The sequence below is a fragment of the Triturus cristatus genome, chromosome 6 (assembly GCF_964204655.1).
Source record: "Triturus cristatus chromosome 6, aTriCri1.1, whole genome shotgun sequence".
Lineage (NCBI taxonomy): Eukaryota > Metazoa > Chordata > Amphibia > Caudata > Salamandridae > Triturus > Triturus cristatus.
This window is the reverse complement of record NC_140589.1, coordinates 333,000,488-333,020,598: the sequence shown is the minus strand read 5'-3', so window position 1 is coordinate 333,020,598 and position 20,111 is coordinate 333,000,488. Positions and strand designations below refer to the sequence as shown.

At 42.0% G+C, this 20,111-nt stretch overlaps 1 protein-coding gene across 9 annotated transcripts in view; it reads left to right on the top strand.

Annotated features, from left to right (window-relative positions):
* Positions 1–20,111, top strand: part of HPCAL1 (hippocalcin like 1) — a 1,393,761-nt gene that overhangs the window by 1,327,638 nt on the left and 46,012 nt on the right. For all 9 annotated transcript variants that reach the window (XM_085610705.1, XM_085610713.1, XM_085610706.1 and 6 more), the window contains one exon: positions 19,547–19,652. In XM_085610705.1, the coding sequence (XP_085466831.1) occupies positions 19,547–19,652 (106 nt within the window). The remainder of the gene's footprint in view (positions 1–19,546; positions 19,653–20,111) is intronic.

Sequence of the window (20,111 nt, the reverse complement as noted above, 5' to 3'; positions counted from 1 at the left end):
CGATGGCGTAGAGTCATCAGTAAGTGCAAATGTGGAAATTCAGTGCAATGTACCAAAATATGTTGATGATGGAATGCATTAATCTAAAAACAAATGAGAAAGCTCAAAGTTAAAGTATTTCTCATAGATCTGAATATCATTAAAATGGACCATCATGCGCAATTAAAATCAGTTAATCTAAAAACAATTAAAAGATCTACTTAACCTGAATGTTATCATATTACTAACAGATATACTCAATAAATACACTTAGTCATTTTGTTCCAGGTCTAACCTGTTTCATAGCAGAACCTTTGTAAATGAGTAAGCGCATTCCGCCTTATAATTACAAACTTAATGAAAGTAAGAATTATACAACTAGAACGGACATCTTCCAATTTACATAAGAAGTTAAAGGCCTCCTAATAGTGAACCAGCCTCTGTGATAGAAATAGTGGCTGCAATACCCGTTGTCTTATGTCCTTATAAAATGTACAAAAAAGCATGATGTGGATGGTTGGTTGGTTGGCCTTTCCATCACTTGGACTCTTAGGTAAGTGTCCTGACCAAGCCTCTGGTCTAGGAAATGCAACCATATAGTGTAGTACCTTAAAGTGTAGCCTAGTCAGATAGAATCTATCCTGCATCTTAGTTACATTTATCAAATGGGTTTGTATCCCTTGTTTCCATGGACCCTGGAAGTATCTATCCACTGTTGTCTCCTTCATTTGAAATTAAAGGCTGACTTTACGTTTTTTTGCTGTAATGCAATATACTTGCAGGGAATTGGATGCTTAGTTGAATGTAAAAGCATGCAAGAGGCTGCTTATATAAGGCAGCCACAGCATTTTCTCGTAATGATCTAGTTCTAGACCGACCCCAATGATCTCTCTAGCAAACTTTGTGCCCTTCTTAACCCAAATACTATACTATTCAGTCATTGTTCTGAGGTGGATTGAATCTTCAATATGCACCACATCCACATTTTTATAGGTAATGTATATTGTGGTAGAGCGCGGTACAGCCAGGAGCCTGCATAGGAAGTAGTACTCGTGACTAAATCAGTTTACTATTAGCCATACCCCATACTGGGGCTCCATACAAAGAAACTGATATACATTTACTTTTATATATTCTCACCATTTCTCTAATGGGTTGTGTGCCAAGTTTATAGGCAAATCTAAAAACCGCATCAGAGACTCCTATAAACTTGAGATTATCTGATTTAACATGATAGCCCCCAGAGCCCTCCTGTGAAAATAATATTCCTAGATACCAAAAGTGCTCACTTGTTCAAGCTTCTGACCCACCACAAAATGACTTCTATTATTTTCGCCCCTCCGCAAACCATTGTAAATGTTTTATTTAGGTCGCTACCCTCCATGTAGGAAACAAAGTTATCTATCAGAAGTTAGAGGCCATTTGCTGTCCTTGACAGTAACACAGCATTGTCTGCGTATAATAAAAGCGAGTCTCAACCCTAGAATAATCAGCATTTACCCTCTGAAGATAGGCATCCTCCCCATTTATGTAGAAAGAAGATAAAAATGACAAGAACGCATCCCTGCCGGATTCTTTTTATCACACTGAATTGTTCTGTGCATTCCCCATTTTTCCCAAAGCATACTCTCGCTGTGAGGGAGATGCACAGCTGAGAGAAATGGCAAACAATATCGTCTGGTGCCCCAAAATCCTTTAGGGTCTGCTACAATTGGGCATGTTTATCAGATCAAAGGCACTACTCAAATCTGCAAAGCAGAGATGAATGTGCCGATTTCGTGCCCTAGTGTACTTACTAATAATTAAATTCAGGTTAATGCATTGTTCCACAGTGTCGATATCGTCTCTGAAGCCATATTGTAAATCTGTCAAAATTTTGATATTTTGGGCCCAGACTTCCAGCCTAGCTAAGATCACCCTTCCCATTGTTTTAACTAATAAATTCTTTAAAAAAAAAAAGATTTATTACATACCCAGAGAGAGCCTATTACAATATATAAAATGATCATACATATAATACAAAGCAGGCTAATAATCATAAATAGATACATATATGCCACTAATAAATAGTATTAAAAAAGTATGTCATAAATACCATAAATACTATAAATACAAAGCAGTTAACAACAAAGAGAAAAAATACATATAAATATATAAATAAATTGGCAGAAGGCAACATTTCATAGTTATTTACATTGAGCTAATGCATGCACAATTTAGGATGACTCCGCCTCTTAATCTATCAGGCTATCCCACACCCTTTCTCCATTTTGCGATAGACGACCACATTTTCTGCCCAAGTTTCCTGGCCTCCCTACCCCTACATGCATACAGTGCAGTCTCTTGGTTGTATTTCCCTAGGAGCCATAATAGCCATATCTGAAAGGAGGGGGAATCCGGGTATTTCATCTAGCTGCAATTATTATCCTAAATACAGCTGTGCCAACAAATACACAATACTTCTCAGCAGTATCCAGGCCAATGCAGCTGTCATATCCCATAAGTATCAGGGTGGGGGGCAGATTAATCTTACAACCAATCAGTCCCTCCCAAAAACCCACCACCTCGTTCCTCAGGGAAAGCAATCTGGTACAATCATAAAACCTGTGCTTAATTTGTAACATTTTAAGTGCAGGTGCTCTTATTTTTCTAGGAGTCCACACCCACTCCCCGTCTCTGCCCACTTTATCCACTGGCCTCACCCACTTTATTTATTGGCTCCAACCACATCCACGAGCCTTAACACATCCCAGCCACCCCTTCACTTCTTGAGTACCGCAAGAAGCTGAAGACCTGTCTCTTCCTATAAGCACCTCATCCCTACACACCTGCCCAAGTGCCTGGATACCCTGTCAGGTGATTAGTTCTCTATACAAATCAGTATGATATAACATACGGAAAGCCTATGACAACAACTCAAAAGTGAACTCAAATTAGAGAATGTGTGCACATCTCAAAATGCAGCTTTAGGAAGGATCATCTGAGGACTTGAGGCAACGTGGCAAACTAAAGAGAATGTGCTTGTACTGTGCTGTTTAAAAGAAAGGAAGAGATGAAGGAAAGAATACATTAAAGAAGGCAGCAACAAATGTAGGCGGGAAGAGGAGTACTTAAGTGTGGAAATAAATATGTAATGGATGAAAGAAGGAGGAATTAAGAAATGAATGTGAAAGGAAAAAATGAAGGGATAGCGGGAGAAAGGAAGTGAACGATGTGTGATGAAAAGAAGAAGAAAGGAAATGAGGAAGAAAAGCACAAGGAAAGGTTGAGGATAAGGAAGGAAGAAATTAAAGAAGGGGTGAAGGGAGGAGCAGAAAAAAGAAAGTAAGCAACAAATGGAGGTAGAAGGAAGAAATGCACCAAGGGAAGAAGGATGGGGAATGAATGAGGATGTAAGGAAGCAAGAATGGAAAGAAGAAATGAGGCATGGCTGGAGGAACTGAGGAATAGAAAAAGGAATGGAAAAAAGATGGGACGAAGGAAAGAAAGGAAGTCAGTGGAATGGATAAGAGTATGGAAGGTACTAGATCAAGGAGGAACTGATGGAATGACAACAGTGCAATATTGCAAAGAAATTGAAAACAAAAGATAAAAATAAATGTATGTGTCTTTAACACACCATTTCTGTTTGTGAAGGACATATTCACCTACGGGGACCTTGACAGCAAATTAAAAATGTTATCAAGCTCAGTGGTACTAATTTTAGCGACCTCTGAAAGATGAAAGACTGAGTGGCCACACCACGGTTTAAATTTATGACACTGAGATAAAACACAGATTACTCGAGTGGATCTAAAGATGTGTGCATAAAGAAAAACATTAAAGGGAGAGTGAGGAGGGAGGAAAGGTCTGAAGGCAAATATGGATAAAGTAGACAAGGAATGTGAAGAGAAGTGGGCAAAGCAGAGATTGGGAGTGCAAGATTGGAGTGGAACATGATAAGAATGAAAAGTGGAAAGAGGAGAAAGCAGGGAGCATGTGAAAGGAGAGTGAAAAGGAAAGATAGGAAGGTGAAAAATGAAAAACAATTAGGGGGGCAGAGATTAAGAGAAAATGCAGATATAGGGCAGAAAGAGAAGGGAGAATGGAGAGAAGGGAAGGAGAGGTGTGAAGTGGAGAAAGAAAAGCAGCTACTGAGGGAGAGCAAGAAAAGAGTACATCGCTGCTTTATCAATATACAGTCATTAATTATATAGAGTTGAGGTGTGACAGGGCTCTATCATTCTTGGGACTGTTTCATCAATGCATGGCTGTGCTGTTCAAGAGTCAATAGCTATTCTTTAACTGTGTTAAAGTTGTATGCCATCACACGATGTTTTGTGGCATCACAATAGATATTCCTAATAAAAGATAATTAATTAAGGGTCACTTATACCATTGGGATTAAGTGTTGATGGAAAATCTGGCTCTCATGCTTCAAACAAATAGTTCTATTATACAATCAGGCTATAAGACACAAAATCCCACTGTCACCTTTTTCAAAATGAAGTCAGACATTCAACACTATTCAGAAACGTTTCCACATGCACTTTTAAATTTAAAAAAAGCACCAAATTCAGCTGAGTCTGCCTCACTCTCGTTGAGATGTGAGCACATAACACCCTGCCCCCAAACTTCCACGCCAAAGGTTATTGCCACATTCGCTGCACTTGCTAGGGTTGCCACCTTCTGGGTTTTCTAATGGCACCAACGGTATTTTAATGTCCTGGCCAGTACAAACATCACACCGCTTCACTTTGTGCCACATTCTAAGCCCAGATTCTTTATTGGTATGGCAATTCAAATACTGTCAAGGTTCACGTATGGGGTGAACCAACGAGGTAAAATCACTGGCATAGGCAACATCTGGAAAGAGGGCAGATGAGACGAGATCGGGATAGATCTGTGTGTAGGGAAGCAGACTATAAAAGGCACATGTGAAATGCGTGCAAACAGAGAAGAAACAGGCGTGGACATAGAAGGCCTGGCCTTTGTAGCCCTGGGGCATGGTGATTTAGGGATTTAGACTGCTCTCTCCGGTGGCCTTCCGGTAATACCCTGCTCTGGTACTACACTTCAGAGGAACTTCGCTGCCAATCATGAAGGCACAAATAGCAGACAGAGCTGAAAGTGTACACTTTTTCTTTATGTTGGTTGCATATGCATAAATATCTGTAGATATTGGTCTGTCTGCTTGAACATGTGATTTCTGTTAATATGCACATCTATATTGTGCGTTTGTATGCATCTGTGGTTCCACTAATCAAAAGTCCAACCTATTGGTTTTGTCAGTGCTTATTCTGTTTTGCTTAATATAACAGAAACCTAATTTCCAAGAGCATTGAAACGCTGTCAAGAGAACACATATAGTAGTATTTGCTTGTCAAACATGAGGTGTAAATAGAAATGTGTGTGGAGCAATAGAACCTGTGGAAGATGAATTAGGCTGTAATCAGGGTAGTATCGCAATTGTGGAAAATAAAGTGATTTGCCTATAATTGCAAAATGTTTAGTGCACGAGACCGGATAATAACCAGAGCAGTAATGCTGCATGACAACAGAGGGTGAGAGGAAGATGGGAGGGGTTTAATGGGGTGCAAAATGATAATACCTGCGACAAGAAAAAAAAAAGATTTAAAGCAGTTTAATCTTGAATCATCGAAATCAAGAGGGAGGTTGTTGTCTTTAGGACTTTAATTGAGACAGCTCCATGCGCTCTGTGAAGAATGGTGGCCTGGGCCCAGCTTGCCCATGCCAAAAGCCGGCCCAGATCAGAACCCAGGTAAAGTCTCCATTCCAACCCTTCTCTCCTCTCAGGTGAGATGGAAGAAGACCAGTGAAGTTAGAGTTCACCAACATTATTTAATTACAGTAAAAGTGCTTAAGGTGGAAGTCATACAAAAGAAGATTAAAGAACTCATTCATTTATCACTTCAGAACTGCGCCTTATAGTTTAACACTTACTAGGTGTCTTTAAGCTGAAAATAACCCGGGCACATGGAGTAAGATCACACACAGAGGCCGAGGCCAGAAAAATGGCAGAAAATGAACACACACACACAAAGGAAGGATCTAGCAAGAATGGAGGTAGAACTGAAAATGAAAAGAGAAACACATTTTTGACTCATTGGCCACCTCGAGTCCGCGTGCCTGTGACAATTAGTTTGTGGTGCACACCCACACCTCTAGGACAGGTGGAAGAGGTTCCCCTGATTTCCATACAGCCTTGCAGATTTATAAGCTAATGCGAAACCGTGCATTTAACTTAATTGATTTTCCATGTCCCTCAATTTATATACACGTTTAAAATTATTCAAACTGCAACCCACCCATTTTCCTTAGTTTGTTACCTTGCTCGGAGCTGTGAGGACATTAAACTTCAAGGTATGCTCTGTAGCCATATTAAGTCTGTTAGGAGAAAATGGCACACCTCGTTGCTTGTAATAGTTCACTTCATTAACTATTGGCGCACTACATTTAAGCGTGGTATAACAAAAGACGTGGATCCCACCTTTGAAACAAGAACTCACAGTGCAAGGAGGTGTCAAAAATCAAACCCGCCTCAATCACTTTGTGCCTCATCCCCCTCTCCTACCATCCAAACATACCAATGAAACGGAACAAGGACTTCTTCTCTCCCTTTCTCCTAAGTGTGTCCAAATATGCACACGCTCAACTTCCGCTTTCTTTACGAGGCAGAGATAATATAGTGGGATGTAGAAATAGAAAACAGACCAAAATAAAAACTGCTTAACTACGCTGCCATCAAGCATTGGCAAACACAACCAGTGTCCTGGAGAAAAATTCAATAGACCCGGCCCCGAAAAATAAGTGCCGGTGCTAAGCACCGGAAAGCACCAGCACAAATTAAGCACTGCATAAAACATATGAATTATTGTGGCCGACCCCTCCCAATACCTCCGGTAGTTATCATCTATTCTCTGGCCCAGTCAAAATGCTTAGCATGGGTGAAAAACAAATTAAAAATAGTTTTATAAAGTTGTGCCTTCAGACTAGTCGATAAGAGTGTCTTCGCAGTTAGTGACAATGCCATATATATATCAGCATCCGGGTTCTTTAGCTTCCTAGCCCGGATGGTTTCAATTTTCTCTAGGTCATCTGGGACGCTATTGAGCGGTGTACTGTGGATGTTCTTTATCCTATTACTCCTCCGGACGAATATCTCTATGACTCGTATTTTCTCCAGAGATCTAGCTGGTCTGCGGGTAGCAAGGATTCTCTGATTTGCAAATATTTAAAATACTGCTTATTGGGAATTCCATAGACCTTGCTGCAATCCAGAAAAGGGGCATAGCTGATCTACCATATATAAGTCCCCTGAGGTGACTAGGTCTAACTGATCCCACTGTCTTCCCATAGTGTCGTAAAAGAGGAGCGGAAAGGGAGAGGATCAACAGAAGGGGGTATACCAGCAGATCTTTGGATTCACCATAGCTTTACGCACTTTGTTCCAGATTTCCCAGGTGCTATAGACCACCTTAAATCAGACCTTCTTATAGTAGCTCTGCTCTACCTGCCAGTACAGCAGCCCCACAGCATCCCTCCCTATGGCGAGCTCATATATCAATGGGAATCTGGCATATCTTTCCTCCTCTGTCTCTTTGTTAGTGTCCACACAGAATAAAATAGACATCTGGTGCAAAAGTGTCACCAAGTAATAGAGTGTAATGTTCAGGAGAGACAGCCTGCCCCGTCCTTGTGGAAAAGTCAGATATTTTAAGGATCGACTAACTTTCCCGTATTGCTAAACAAAGTTTGAGAATGTAGATCCGAGTGTTTTTAAAATTACTACATCTAATGCCACTGGAATAGATCGCAACAGGTAGGACATTTTTGGCAGCATTGTCGTTTTTAAAATATTCCCTTGCCCGATAATAGATAAGTGCAAGCCGTTTATCCGTTTGAGATCCGTAGAAATTGTCGTTATCAAGGGGTTAAAATTGATCTTGCCTATTGTATCTATTTTTGGGCTAATCGAGACTCCCAGGTATACTGCATTTTCTACACGCAAAGAGTCGTTAAAAGTTATATTATCTGTACAGATTACTAGCGTTTTTCCTTCATTCAGCGAGTATACTGATGCTCGCCCAAACTCTTCAGCAATAGCGACAGCTTCCCTGATTGCATCTGTTGGATTAGTGGTTAAAATAGCAATATTGCCAGCATATGCTAACACCTTAGTCTCAAACTCCTTGCAGAAAATGGTGTAATCTAATGGTTTCTTAAAAACGTCTCTATCAAAGGGTTTATATACAAGGCAAATAAAAATGGGGAGCAGGGCCATCCCTGTCTGGTTCCCCTTGAAATTAGTATTTTTCCCGATTCCTTTCCCATCAACTGCAGCCGGTCCCTAGGATTGGAGTACATTGCTCTAATGGCCCTGATGATTCATGGGCCAAAGCCTTTTAGCTCAAGTAGACCCCACAGAAACCTCCAGGCCACCCGATCAAAAGCCTTTCCAGCATCAAGGAGGATCATAGCCATCTGCCCCCCTGTCCGAGCCTGGATATTGAAGAGTGTTATAGCCCTCCTAATGTGGTCAGTTTCCCCTTTCCCGGGAATAAAACCATGCTGCCAGGGCAAAACCAGATGACCCTCACTAGCCGAGTAGCCAACAATTTAGAGTATAACTTAGTATCCGAGTTGATCAGAGATATCGGCGTACATGAATCTGGGTTATCCAGTGGTTTCTCTTTTTTAGGAAATACAATAATATCTGTCTCTTTCCAGGACTCTGGTGGAGAACCACTATGTTGCACTCCCATAAACAGATCCAATAATATAGGGGCTATCAATGTTTGTATAGCCTTATAGTTCTTGGTGAATCTAATCGGGGCCAGCTGCCTTTCCTGATGGTAATTCATGCAATTCCGTTAGAACCTCCTCAAGTGTAAATCCGCTTCTAACTCATTCTTAACTTGATCATAAAGGATGGCCCCAAGTTCCGCTTCTATTACTATTTGCGAGATTTCCTGTGCTATTCCTGCATCTTCCTTGTATAGGAGCTGATAGTAGTCCTGAAATACCCCTAGAATATCAGTGATCTCTGTATATGTTTGTCCATCCTTCTTAATTGAGGGTATTAAATTCTTAAAATCTTTGCAGAGTGCGTAATGCTAGCATCTTCCCCACTAGTTGTCCGTTCTCATATAAATCATTTTGCTGTGTCTGGTATTTTTCAGCCGATTTCTGGGTGAGCCAACTATTTATTTTGACTTTAAGAGAAATAATCCTGAGCTGAGCTTGTGCTACCTCCGGTCCCTGAGCTATCAGTGTCACATGCTCTGCTTCTGCATTGGCCAGCCTTAGGCCAGCCCTAAATGTATCCTAGGCTATGCCCCTACTGGTATTATATCTATTAATATCAAAAAATTCTTGGGCCCAGTTCTTGATATGTTCGATATAGGAACTATTTGCAATAAGTTTCCTATCAAAAATCCATTTATTGCAGGTTTTGCTGGCCATGAAAACCTTGATTCCCAAAATCAATGGATTGTGATCCAATATCACCTTTGGATGCTTTCTTATCCCAACTTTATTAACCAAATCCATTGAAGTTAAAAAATAGTCAAGTCTAACATGCTTTTTGTGAGGGCAGGAGCAGAACATATATCCCGGGTTGTTAGGACCTTTAATACTCCAAATATCGGCCAGGCCATTGCTACTCATGAGGGAAGTCAGTGCCCTATAAACTCTAGGCTTCCTCCCTTGATACCGCTGGCTACTGTGGGTCTCGGCTGATATATTAAAGTTGCCACAGATAACCAGTGGGCATGGCCAAGTTGCCAGCTCTACTTTGAGGTCCTCAAAAATCTTCGGGTCATCTTGTTTCGACCTGTATATTGCACAGATTTTGAGGCCTACCTCCAGCTCAACCAGTGCCCACTGCCCTAGCGTATCTGACAATTTGTGTTTGTCCGACCCCAAGGCAACCTTTGCAAGAACCGCAACACCCCGGGTATTGGAGCTCTGAGATGTACAGTCCAGCATGCTGTACCCACCTATGCTCATCAGGTTCCTTTTCACCAAGGAATATGCGTTTCTTGCAAACACATGACATCGAAAGCAGTCATCCTCACAAACTCAACCAGCCTTTGTCTCTTGCTTCTATTATTCAGCCCGCCCACATTTATTGAGCACATGTTTATCCTACCCATTTTAAGTCCAATTTTAACCAACCTAGTGTGCCTTCATATGCTTTGATCCCTACATAAAGTGGCAATTTTGCATTAGACTCAGTTTCATCTCTGGGTATATATTTGTTTACAATTTGCACCCCCACCACCACCCACCCCTGCCCATGCCCACCCTCTCAACCTACCCTCCTGGCCACCCCTTCTCAACACCCCTTAGAAGCACTCAGACTAAAGGTCTGTGTGCGATGGGTGCAACACACATGACCTGAGAGCTTTATAATAATACCACATTAGATATACTGCCCTTTGAAAGGATGCTATTAGTTCCTACTGATTTCCAATAGTTCCTATACATACTTTTTTTCCATAAGGATTTCATTCCAATCCTCCTATATTCCTAAATAATATTCCTTTAATCAACCCCCCCAAAGCAAATCTGAACATCCCTTATGGCTTTAAACCCTCCAGATACACTGAAAGGGCTTGATCAACACCCTTAACCGCCAGTGCCTCTCAACTGTAGTGTGGCAGAAATCCAGGCGTACAAAGAACGAGACTCCCCCGCTTGATCTCTTCGCTTTAGGTCTGGCTTTTTCAAAAATTGCTTGCCGCAGTAGAAAGTTCCCAAAATACACTAGGATGGCCCGAGGCTTAGAACCTTCTTTCAGACGATGCCTCAGCGTAAAAGAAGAGTGATGAGTCTGTTGCACCTCTTGTGACCAATTCCAGGCAGCCAGTTGTGGGAGGGCAGCCCTTAGTAACTACTCTACATAGGTTTGAATATCCGACCCCTGCACTCCTTCTGGGATCCCAAGCCTGCTCAGGTTGTTGAGTCTCTGACAGTTTTCTTGCTCCAGCAGCTTCCACTGTATATCTACTAGCTGGTTTTCATGAGCCTTGGTTAGTGCCTGTGTTACGAGATCGGTCTCTGTTAAAGTTATTCTTATCTTGGGGTCCATCATCCATTCCCTGATGGAGTTACATGTTTTGGTCAGCTTCCTAACCACCCCCTGAACTTTGCGAAGGGCAGCCTGAGCTTTAAGACTGTCTAGGCGTGTCTCATCTTGGTGCATTGGTATCGCCTGATAGATAGCCTCTATTGTAGGGGGATGTGAAGTGGCTGTATCTGCGTCTGACACCCCCCCTGGTGGGGTGCTGTTTAGTTGATTAGTAGGTGTATTGACCCAGGTGAGATCTTACATCCTGAGAGCTGTCACCAGCATCATCACTCTCTTCAGGGTTGCTGCCATTGTTATTAAACTCAGCGAAGGAAGATCCAAAACCATCCTCTGACCACTCAGCCCCATCTGACACTGAAAAAACCCAGTCACTAGGCTCTTTCTTGGGGTCAGTTTTATCTGTCCCTTCTCCCGCCTGATGATCATCTGGCAGCGCTAAGCCTAGGGGGTGAGCCATAGTCCCCTGTCTTATAGCCTCCAGTTTGATATAGACATTGGTTACTTGTAGGGGCTTAGTTATCGGTATTTATGGAGCAGCCAGTGTTGCTAAAATTATCACATGTCCACACTTGCCCATGGAGAGCTGGGTGTTCGCAGTCACAGAGGGCCCCCCGGCTCTTGCTCCTCCTTCCTTGCTTTCCCCTGATGAGCAGGGCATTGAACTGTCCAGGACTGCTGACTAGCTAATATTTTGTTCTGTACCCCCCTAAGAATTAGAGGGAGTGGGTTAAGTACTGCCGGCCTAGTATTGTTTGCAGAGAACTCACCAGCCTGCTTTGGACCCAGTGTCTCTATGGCACGTTCCAGCCCTGATGTCCCTCAAGTCACCTGCTTAATCCCGGCATCAGCTAGGTAAGCCCTCAGCTCTCTTCCGTGGCAGATACTGATCTTGTCTTGTGGCCGGCCCCCGAAGCAGATCAACCACTGTGGGGCTGGCCGGGCACAGCTTCCCGGTGGCCCCGCCCCTTCCTTTCTTCTCCGACGGCTGCTCGTTCTGTTGCGCCGATGTTCGGCGTCCGTACCGAGACGCTAGCTCCTCCACATGTTTGCCTCCATGTTCTTCCATCCCGGGTGCACTCTGCATCTGGGGACGAGCACCCTTAGCTTTGGTGCTCCTACCTGCATGTTTCGGGCCCATCCTGATAATCGCCAGTATCGGAGCTGTGTTTGCCCCACAGCAGACAGCACAGGGCGAATGCACCAGCACCGCCGCGGCAAGCTGTTTCAGCACAATCAGCCCCACAGCGATCCACAGCTTGAGCAGGGCCAGACTGGCCATAGCGGGCACCGGGCAATCCCCCGATGCACCGCATGGGTGGGGGCCGGTTTTGGGCCCCTGGGGCCGTTTTTGTTACAGTGCCATTTTTGCAGCATAGCTACAAAATCGGCTCTGTAACAAAATCGTCCGAAAACCAGCCCTGGCAGAGAGCTCGGCGGCACCCCAAGCCCCAGGGGGCCGTCCGAGCACTTTGCCAGGGCCGGTTTTGGTTCCCAGTCCGGCCCTGCCCATGAGCAGCAGCCTACAGCACCAGGGGACATCATCTTTAAATCGAGGGTCATTTGCACCACTGGTCATTATGATTTCATAACCTTTAGCTCTCCCGTGGTCAGTGTGCTGCAAATGGCCTCCTAAGCGGCCGTCATCTTGCTCCCCCACGATTAGCGTTTCAACTGATGAATCCAGTAAAGATATCGGGTGGTAGCATTTTGTGTCCCCCCATCCCATTTCTTAAAAATTTGTACAATTATGCTCTTGCTCCAAGTCGATGGGAATTATCCCTTTGCTGCTACATTAAAAACTTGGGTTAAAATAGGCACCCATAACGATATATGAGACTTAAAGGCGTCCACTGGGACCCCATCAGGGCCTGGCGCCTTCCCAATAGCTTTATCTTCTAAGGCTAAAATTCTAGGTTAATAATTTTGAGAGGTAAAAATGATGAAGGTAGCTGTGTGCCAACTAAGTATGCGCAAGCATCTATGTTATCTGGATTGAAACTCCCTCCAAAGTGTCTAATCCAGACTGCTGAAGCAACTGAGGCCTCTATACTTGGCTGGGCGTTATCTTTTAAACAGGGAGCATTTATAGTTTTCCACAAAATGATAGTCACCCGTTTCAGCTGCACATTCCAAATCTTCTCATGCCCGATCTTGTAGTTCTTTCTCCCTTACCATTAGAGCTATTTTATAAGCTCTTCTTAACTCCTTAATCTCTTCTTTATCCTTCAGGAATTTTTGTAAGGCTTCCTTAGGTTCAATTTTGCTCTATTACAATGTCTGTTGAACCACCCATGGACTTCACCAGTACAACAAGATTCCTTATAGGGTGCTCTCAAGTTAACTCCTATCGCAACAGTGATTTTTTGGAATGCTATTTACAGAGAATCATCATTTGCCTCCCAGTCGGTACAGATATGCTTCATGGTTTCCCCTGATTAAATTTTTTAGAAGCCTGACATCACTGATGCCTTAATACTTGCCTGCCCACTTCAAACTAACGCCATTTCTTCCCGCTGCCTCAACAGGTATTACTAATTTAAAACTCTTTGCCTGATCACCAATAATATTAAAAGTAAGGCTAAGCACTGAATGGTGTAATGGTCACTAAGGTAGATGATTCTATCTTAAGGGAGCTAAACCAATTTAAGACTTTTATGGAGACTCTAATATGGTCGATAATAGAAAAGTGGCCATTACCATGAAATGTTTGTAGTGGAGCACTGGATCCCTCCTGATCCTGTTCAATCAGCTCCAGGTTTAAATTATGCATGGCTTCTTTTAAAGATTCACTGTAGGGATTGTGTGGAAAGTGCAATAAATCTTTCCCAAAGCAATCCTGATAACAAATTTTACTATTTGAAAGTTTCCATGTACTTACATTAAAATCCCCAGCCCATAAATACTAATTGTCTGAACCAGTGTTTTTTCCAAACTGCTCCAGGTCCTTTCTTATCTCCAACACAATTGTACTTCATGTGTTATTAAAAACAATATTATAAAAAAAATAATCAAAATCACCTATTTATGACCGATACGTAGATGCGCCATTTGAGAATATGGAGAACTAGTGAAAGATTTCTAAACGCCAATAGGGGCACAGGTTGAAATTAACATCGCTAAGCCTCCTTTTGCTCTAACGGAGCCTGAAGGGATAGCAGGGGTAAGAATAGATGTAAACCCATCTACGTAAAAGCCTTCTGTGAGCCAGGTTTCCTTCAGACAGATTACGTCCATACAATTTAAAATTCTTAGCCAATTGTCATTCACCAATTTATCCCTTACTCCCGCAACATTGCATGATTTAAATACCAAAAAAGGGTGATTTGGTTTGGTGATCTTCCCCCAAATCCCTCCCTTCACTTTGTTGACTCTCTAATGTATCAGAGGCCTAGGGGCACAGACCTAGTTCTACATAATCCTCCTGTCAATCCTGTTCATTTAAACCAGACAAAGGGGCAAATCTATTTGCCATGGTAAGTTTTGGTGAATGGTGACCATCCTGAAATTGGGTCACTACTGGCTAATGCCCTAATGGCTGCCGAGCAGGCAGAGAACCCTACTCTTCAAGTGATCGAAACACAGGGCTAGTATAGGTATTTGGTCTATAAAAGTACCCCAGAAGGTGTGCCCTTATTTTGCCTGTAAAGGTTCATCTGTGCAAGTTGCTGCAGCGGATGGTCTACAATCATCCTAGGACCTCTGAAATTAATGAAAAACGCAATCCCCTGGAATCTCCTTCTGATTCTTGCCTTACCATCCCACCCTCCTCACATGTGTGACTTCCCAGGACAAGTCCCCCCTCCAACCGGTGTTAGCTTTCAGCCAGTAAATGGACTTGTTTATCAGGGCCGCAAAGTCTTCTCTGTGTTGTGAGGGTAGCACTGGACGTCTTTTAATATGATAGAATATGGAGCACATTCTGTTGGTAATTGCAGATAGCAAAAGCAGGGCTGCTCAGAAACAAAAGATGGTTGTCAATGTTATGGTCCCTCCCAGGTCCCTTTGTTCGAAACTCAATTTCCAATGCGGCTGCACCATTCAATTAGCCCTGTGGCAAACAGATAGCTTCAGATGCACTAGTTGTTTGTAGTTGGTTAGTTATGTCAACTCGAGGCTTAGTAACCTGTGTTTTCATGACCTCTTTTGCTGAACCCAAAACTTCCCATGTTTGATCCCTGTCCTTAGCTTTCTGTACCATTGCCTCCATGTTTTGTCCCAGTGAAATTCCTAGTGCCATGATCCGACCTTCCATGGCATCAAGGCGAGCAAGCGGGAGAGAAAGCCCCATCTTAAATTGATCAAAACATCTGACTACAAGAAGATTCATGGTATGCTAGTTGAGCGGAGGTGGTTCCACGCCTCCTAAATCAGGTAATGGCAAAGTGGAGATGTCAGATTGCAGCCCACCCCTTTTCAGGCCCTTTATCTTTGGTAGAACTTTAGAAAACCTTTGAGTGCTACCAGTAGTTTCATTCCACCTTAGTCCTTTTATTGACTTTTGGGCTGTGGTCAGTGCACAAATTGATGGATTTATCTCCCAATTGGATAGTGCCAGCAGGATGGGTTATTGCATTGCTGAAGCCAAGGACAGGTATGGGTCCACCTATACTAGGGGGTTGTATATTATCTGATTCCATTGCAGCATTGGGTATAATAGAGCCATTATTCAGAGATAATCTCCTTACTGACAGTTCGATTTCCCTATTAACTACCCCTATAGCTCTTTCCAACATATGGTCAATTGCTGTATACTTTATAGGGGAGGTGATTCTGGTGTAGTCCCTTGGCATTTCCCTTTGGACCCTAATGACGTGAATATAAAGCATCAAAGCAAGTTTTAAAAAAACCCATTCACTAGTATTTATATACCAATTCTATCTCAATCATAAAACAGTCCCTAAATCCATGGCCAACACATCCAAGTCAGTCACTTATCATAGAATAAGGGCCAAAATATGACAAAATTACTTTCTTACCCCTAGAAGGAGTCATTGTTAGCTGGGTGGACCAGCCCGGCCTCGGTCAGTCTTTGGTTGGCACACATAGGACTGCCCTTGGCCCGGGGTTGGCCTGCACGCATCCCACACAGAAGGCAACTGATGCGTTTATATAGCACTGGTGTAAAAAGTGTCAGCTGTTGGTCCGATATGGTGATGATCCTGCGGGGGATTGTGGAACTCATAGTCCCCAGTGGTCACGGTCTTGCGATGGCTCACCCCCAGGGTGTGAAAGATGGCCAGCAACCACAAAATCAGCTTCCCTTCAAGCCAGGTTCAAGGTGGCAGCAACACCTCAGCAACCGGTTTATAGATGCAGGTGAGAGCAGCGCGTTCCCCTTTTAATGAAAGCGAGGAAGTCAGTCAAGATGCAGAGAAAAAACAGGCACCCTTTAAGGATTAGGTTTGAGTGGTTGCTACCTGCTAGAGTGGCAGGGATTGTTTTCAATTAAAAATGTGGTTTACCATCATCAGGGCTAATCCCCGCTTCCTCTGAGACAATGGATCTTTGCTGTTGTTTTAGAGAAGATCAGTAATATACATCACATCAACTATAATCCCAATCACTAATTCATTTTCAGTCAATAATGTGAGTTTGGTAAGAGTTAAAGGGTTTTATTATTCAAATATTTAGTAAATAATCTCTGTTAAGGTCACAAGCAAATTTCATCAATCTTAATCATTAAAATCTCATTAGAAATCAATAATCAAAAAGTAAGCAATACATTACAATAAAAATCATTAAGGGTGTTCCTTAACCCCTTCAGCGCGGCGGGAATTCCCCCGCGGTGCTGAAGGGTTCGAGCGCGGGCGGGGCCATGACGGAACGGTTCCGTCATGAGCACAGCGCAACCGATGCTCATGACGGAACCGTTCCGTCATGGGCATGGAAGGGGTTAACGGCAAGAATATCCCTATTCTAGGAATGAGAAGAAAAGTTGTCAGTCAGAACCCATGGAGAGTTCCATTTCCAGAAAGTGAGAATATAAGCATAAATCTTTAGCATCAAATATCAGTTCAAGAAATCAACTCAGAGTCTCAAAGCAGCATGGAATGGGGGATAGATGTAGATGAATGGAATGAATAAATCTGGGTCTGCTGTAGGAACATGTACTATTATAGACAACATATTTTATCAATGTTGCAGTTTGTAGTCTGCTTTCTTCACCCAGCCGATCATCTTTCGGCAACCTCATGGAAACAGGATAACTCCTTGTCTTCTCACCAATAGTCCACAGACAGCAATGTTGAGTGAAACATTTCTTATCAAATACAATGTTAACTCTTAGATTTTCACACAATCCATTCCACTTAGAAATGCAACTTCATATGTGAACTTTTTCATTACCTCACTAAATGACAAATCTCTAACCCTTAGAAACATTCTGCAGAATTAGATGAAAACAATTATGCAACTATTATTCATTATGCAAAACATGTCCATGAAATGGTCAAGAAATAAACATTGTATACACATTACTCATTTCCTAGTCATGTCACCTTGTCAGGCAATGTTGCTTCAGCCATTTGAGGCCTAGTAAGTGTAAATATGGTTGCCTACTACCGTTTTTGCATTCGAAAAGGCAAATTTTAGTTTTTTATTGAAGCCTACACATTAAAAATACACAAAATAGTACCTGGTCTACACAAAGGACATATGTATGTGTATTAAATAATAGTTTGAGTAAGATAAAGTTCTGGGAAGAATGTAGGTAACCTCCCACCTTAGTGTTGGTGCTCAGTGCCTCTCTTAAAAAATGTACTATTGGCTTTACTGTTTGAAAAGAGAGAATGTTGAATTTAGGGTTTCAGGAGCTTCCAGTATTGAAGGAGAAAATGTTGCACATGATTAGGGGGGCAGTATTTTGATACTTGTGATGCACACTAGAATATGTAGTGGAATATTGTCTGAATCATTTGTAAACTCAGTTGTGCATTGTCCTATTGTATGTTGTTTTCAAAGAACCACTTTGATTTAAGATCCCCATAGTTCAGCAATCTGCTCGAAATGTATTGGGTCATAATTGCCATAAGATGATTAGATGTGTAAATAACATGTAAATGCAAATCTAAATTTTGGGCTACAATTATAAATTATGCTTGAAATAAAGCAGCATGGTATGTTGAGCACTGTATACGTTCACACATACATATCTGTTTAAGATTCCCATGCCTACATAGCAGTGTGGCAGCGCCCGGCCTCACAACACCTCAATGGTAGAGAGTGAAGCGTCTACAATAAAGTGTACATTTTTAAAAGTAACATGGTACAACTAATTAATATTAATATAATTCAGAGAAGCCATGGGAACTTTCGGGTATGCTTTATACAAGGAAAAGCGGCTCTTTGAACACTTACCTCAGTGTACACTATACCCATATTACCAAACATGAACCCAATTATCACTTTCCTGCTAGTGCATATATTCTACTGAAGGAAATGCATATTTAATGGACTAGTAATCACATATAAACTAGAACATACCTTGCACTTGTTCTAGCAGCTCAGATGTTACTGTATATTGGTTACATGTTATGCCCAATGAAATATTGAGTAGTACAGAGTCTGTCCACTTCTAAGCGTCATTTTCATTCCAATTTGATCTTCAGACTTCAGACCATGTAATCTATCTGGAAGTCATACTCAGGAATTTGCCTACTCTTCTCGTGGAAATATCCTCCACGGCAGATAGTTCAGATCACTCAGGAGCTGAAATAGGACAGCTCCCCTATTATATCCTTCCCTTTAAAAAATAAGGGAAAATCAATAGAACCGTGTGATGGTCATTCATAAGGACAATATTTTAGGACCTAGAAAATGCCCCAGTCAAAAGTCCAATATGGCAATTAACAGCGACAACTGCAATGAGATGTTTTGAGTGATAGGGCTGGGTGGTTTGTAAAGGCCACTTTTCTATCTGGCCTATCTTTAAATGTTTCAATGTCACTCCTACAGTTTTTCTGCCCTATCTACTTATGAGGCTGGGATTATGCATGATGAGGCTGACATTGGGCCTCGATGTACTCAACCTGTGCACCAGGAGGAGACACTTGTGCATTATAGTCTAAAAGAGCACCTCATTATATCTGAAGACATACTTTGAACAAGTGAGATCCTGTGATGTTTTCAAAGTTATTCTGCATTTTTACATGAATTCTGCAGTAATATTTTGCTACTCCCATTAAATGACTGATAGTAGTGGGTGGGATTTTCAACAGATCATTCTAAGCAGCACTCTCAAATACTGGGCCTAATTCCCAATGATTTTTCTCTAAGTCAGTGTGACTTGCGCTTGGCTCTCAGACTTCGGACTTTGTTGGAGGGAGTCATACCTACTTATGGAAAGAAAGGTGCGAATTCGGTTCAGTCCGTGACTTTCGCCCTTTAAAATGGCTCTCAACTTAGTGATGTTCCAATGCATACCATTGTCAAATTAATTTTAATAAAATTGCTTTCTTTTTTACATTAATCCAGGCAATCTACAAGATGGTATCTTCAGTGATGAAAATGCCAGAAGACGAATCAACACCGGAAAAAAGAACAGACAAGATTTTTAGACAAATGGACACGAATAACGATGGTATGAAAATTTAGATTGGGATAATCACTTTTAAAATGATAAAACAATGTATTAATATATTCAGAACTTATATTTTGCATTTTAGTCTACTATGTGTTTTTTGATAGAAGTGAAGTTTAAATGCGTTAAGTTGTTATAAATGACTTCAAATGTGGTTTACTTCCTATTGGAATTTGTGCTTGTTGAGGTTTGCTGTTTGCTGTATTTATCACCTTTGTGTGTATTTTCAACTTTTGTAAAGTACTACAATAGTTACCCAATTTCATGACCTTTCTGGTGACATCCAGAGAATACCTCTCCTTCGAAAGGCTGGTAAGATTTAGCCCGGCCTTGAGCGTGCCTCTACCCTTAACATACACTGGGCTGAATTTGTAAGCAGAGATTCTAATAGGTAGCCTTATCTAGGCAGTAGAAATCTGGGGAGGGTGTGCAGTGAATGATGATGGTGTAGGCGGTTCA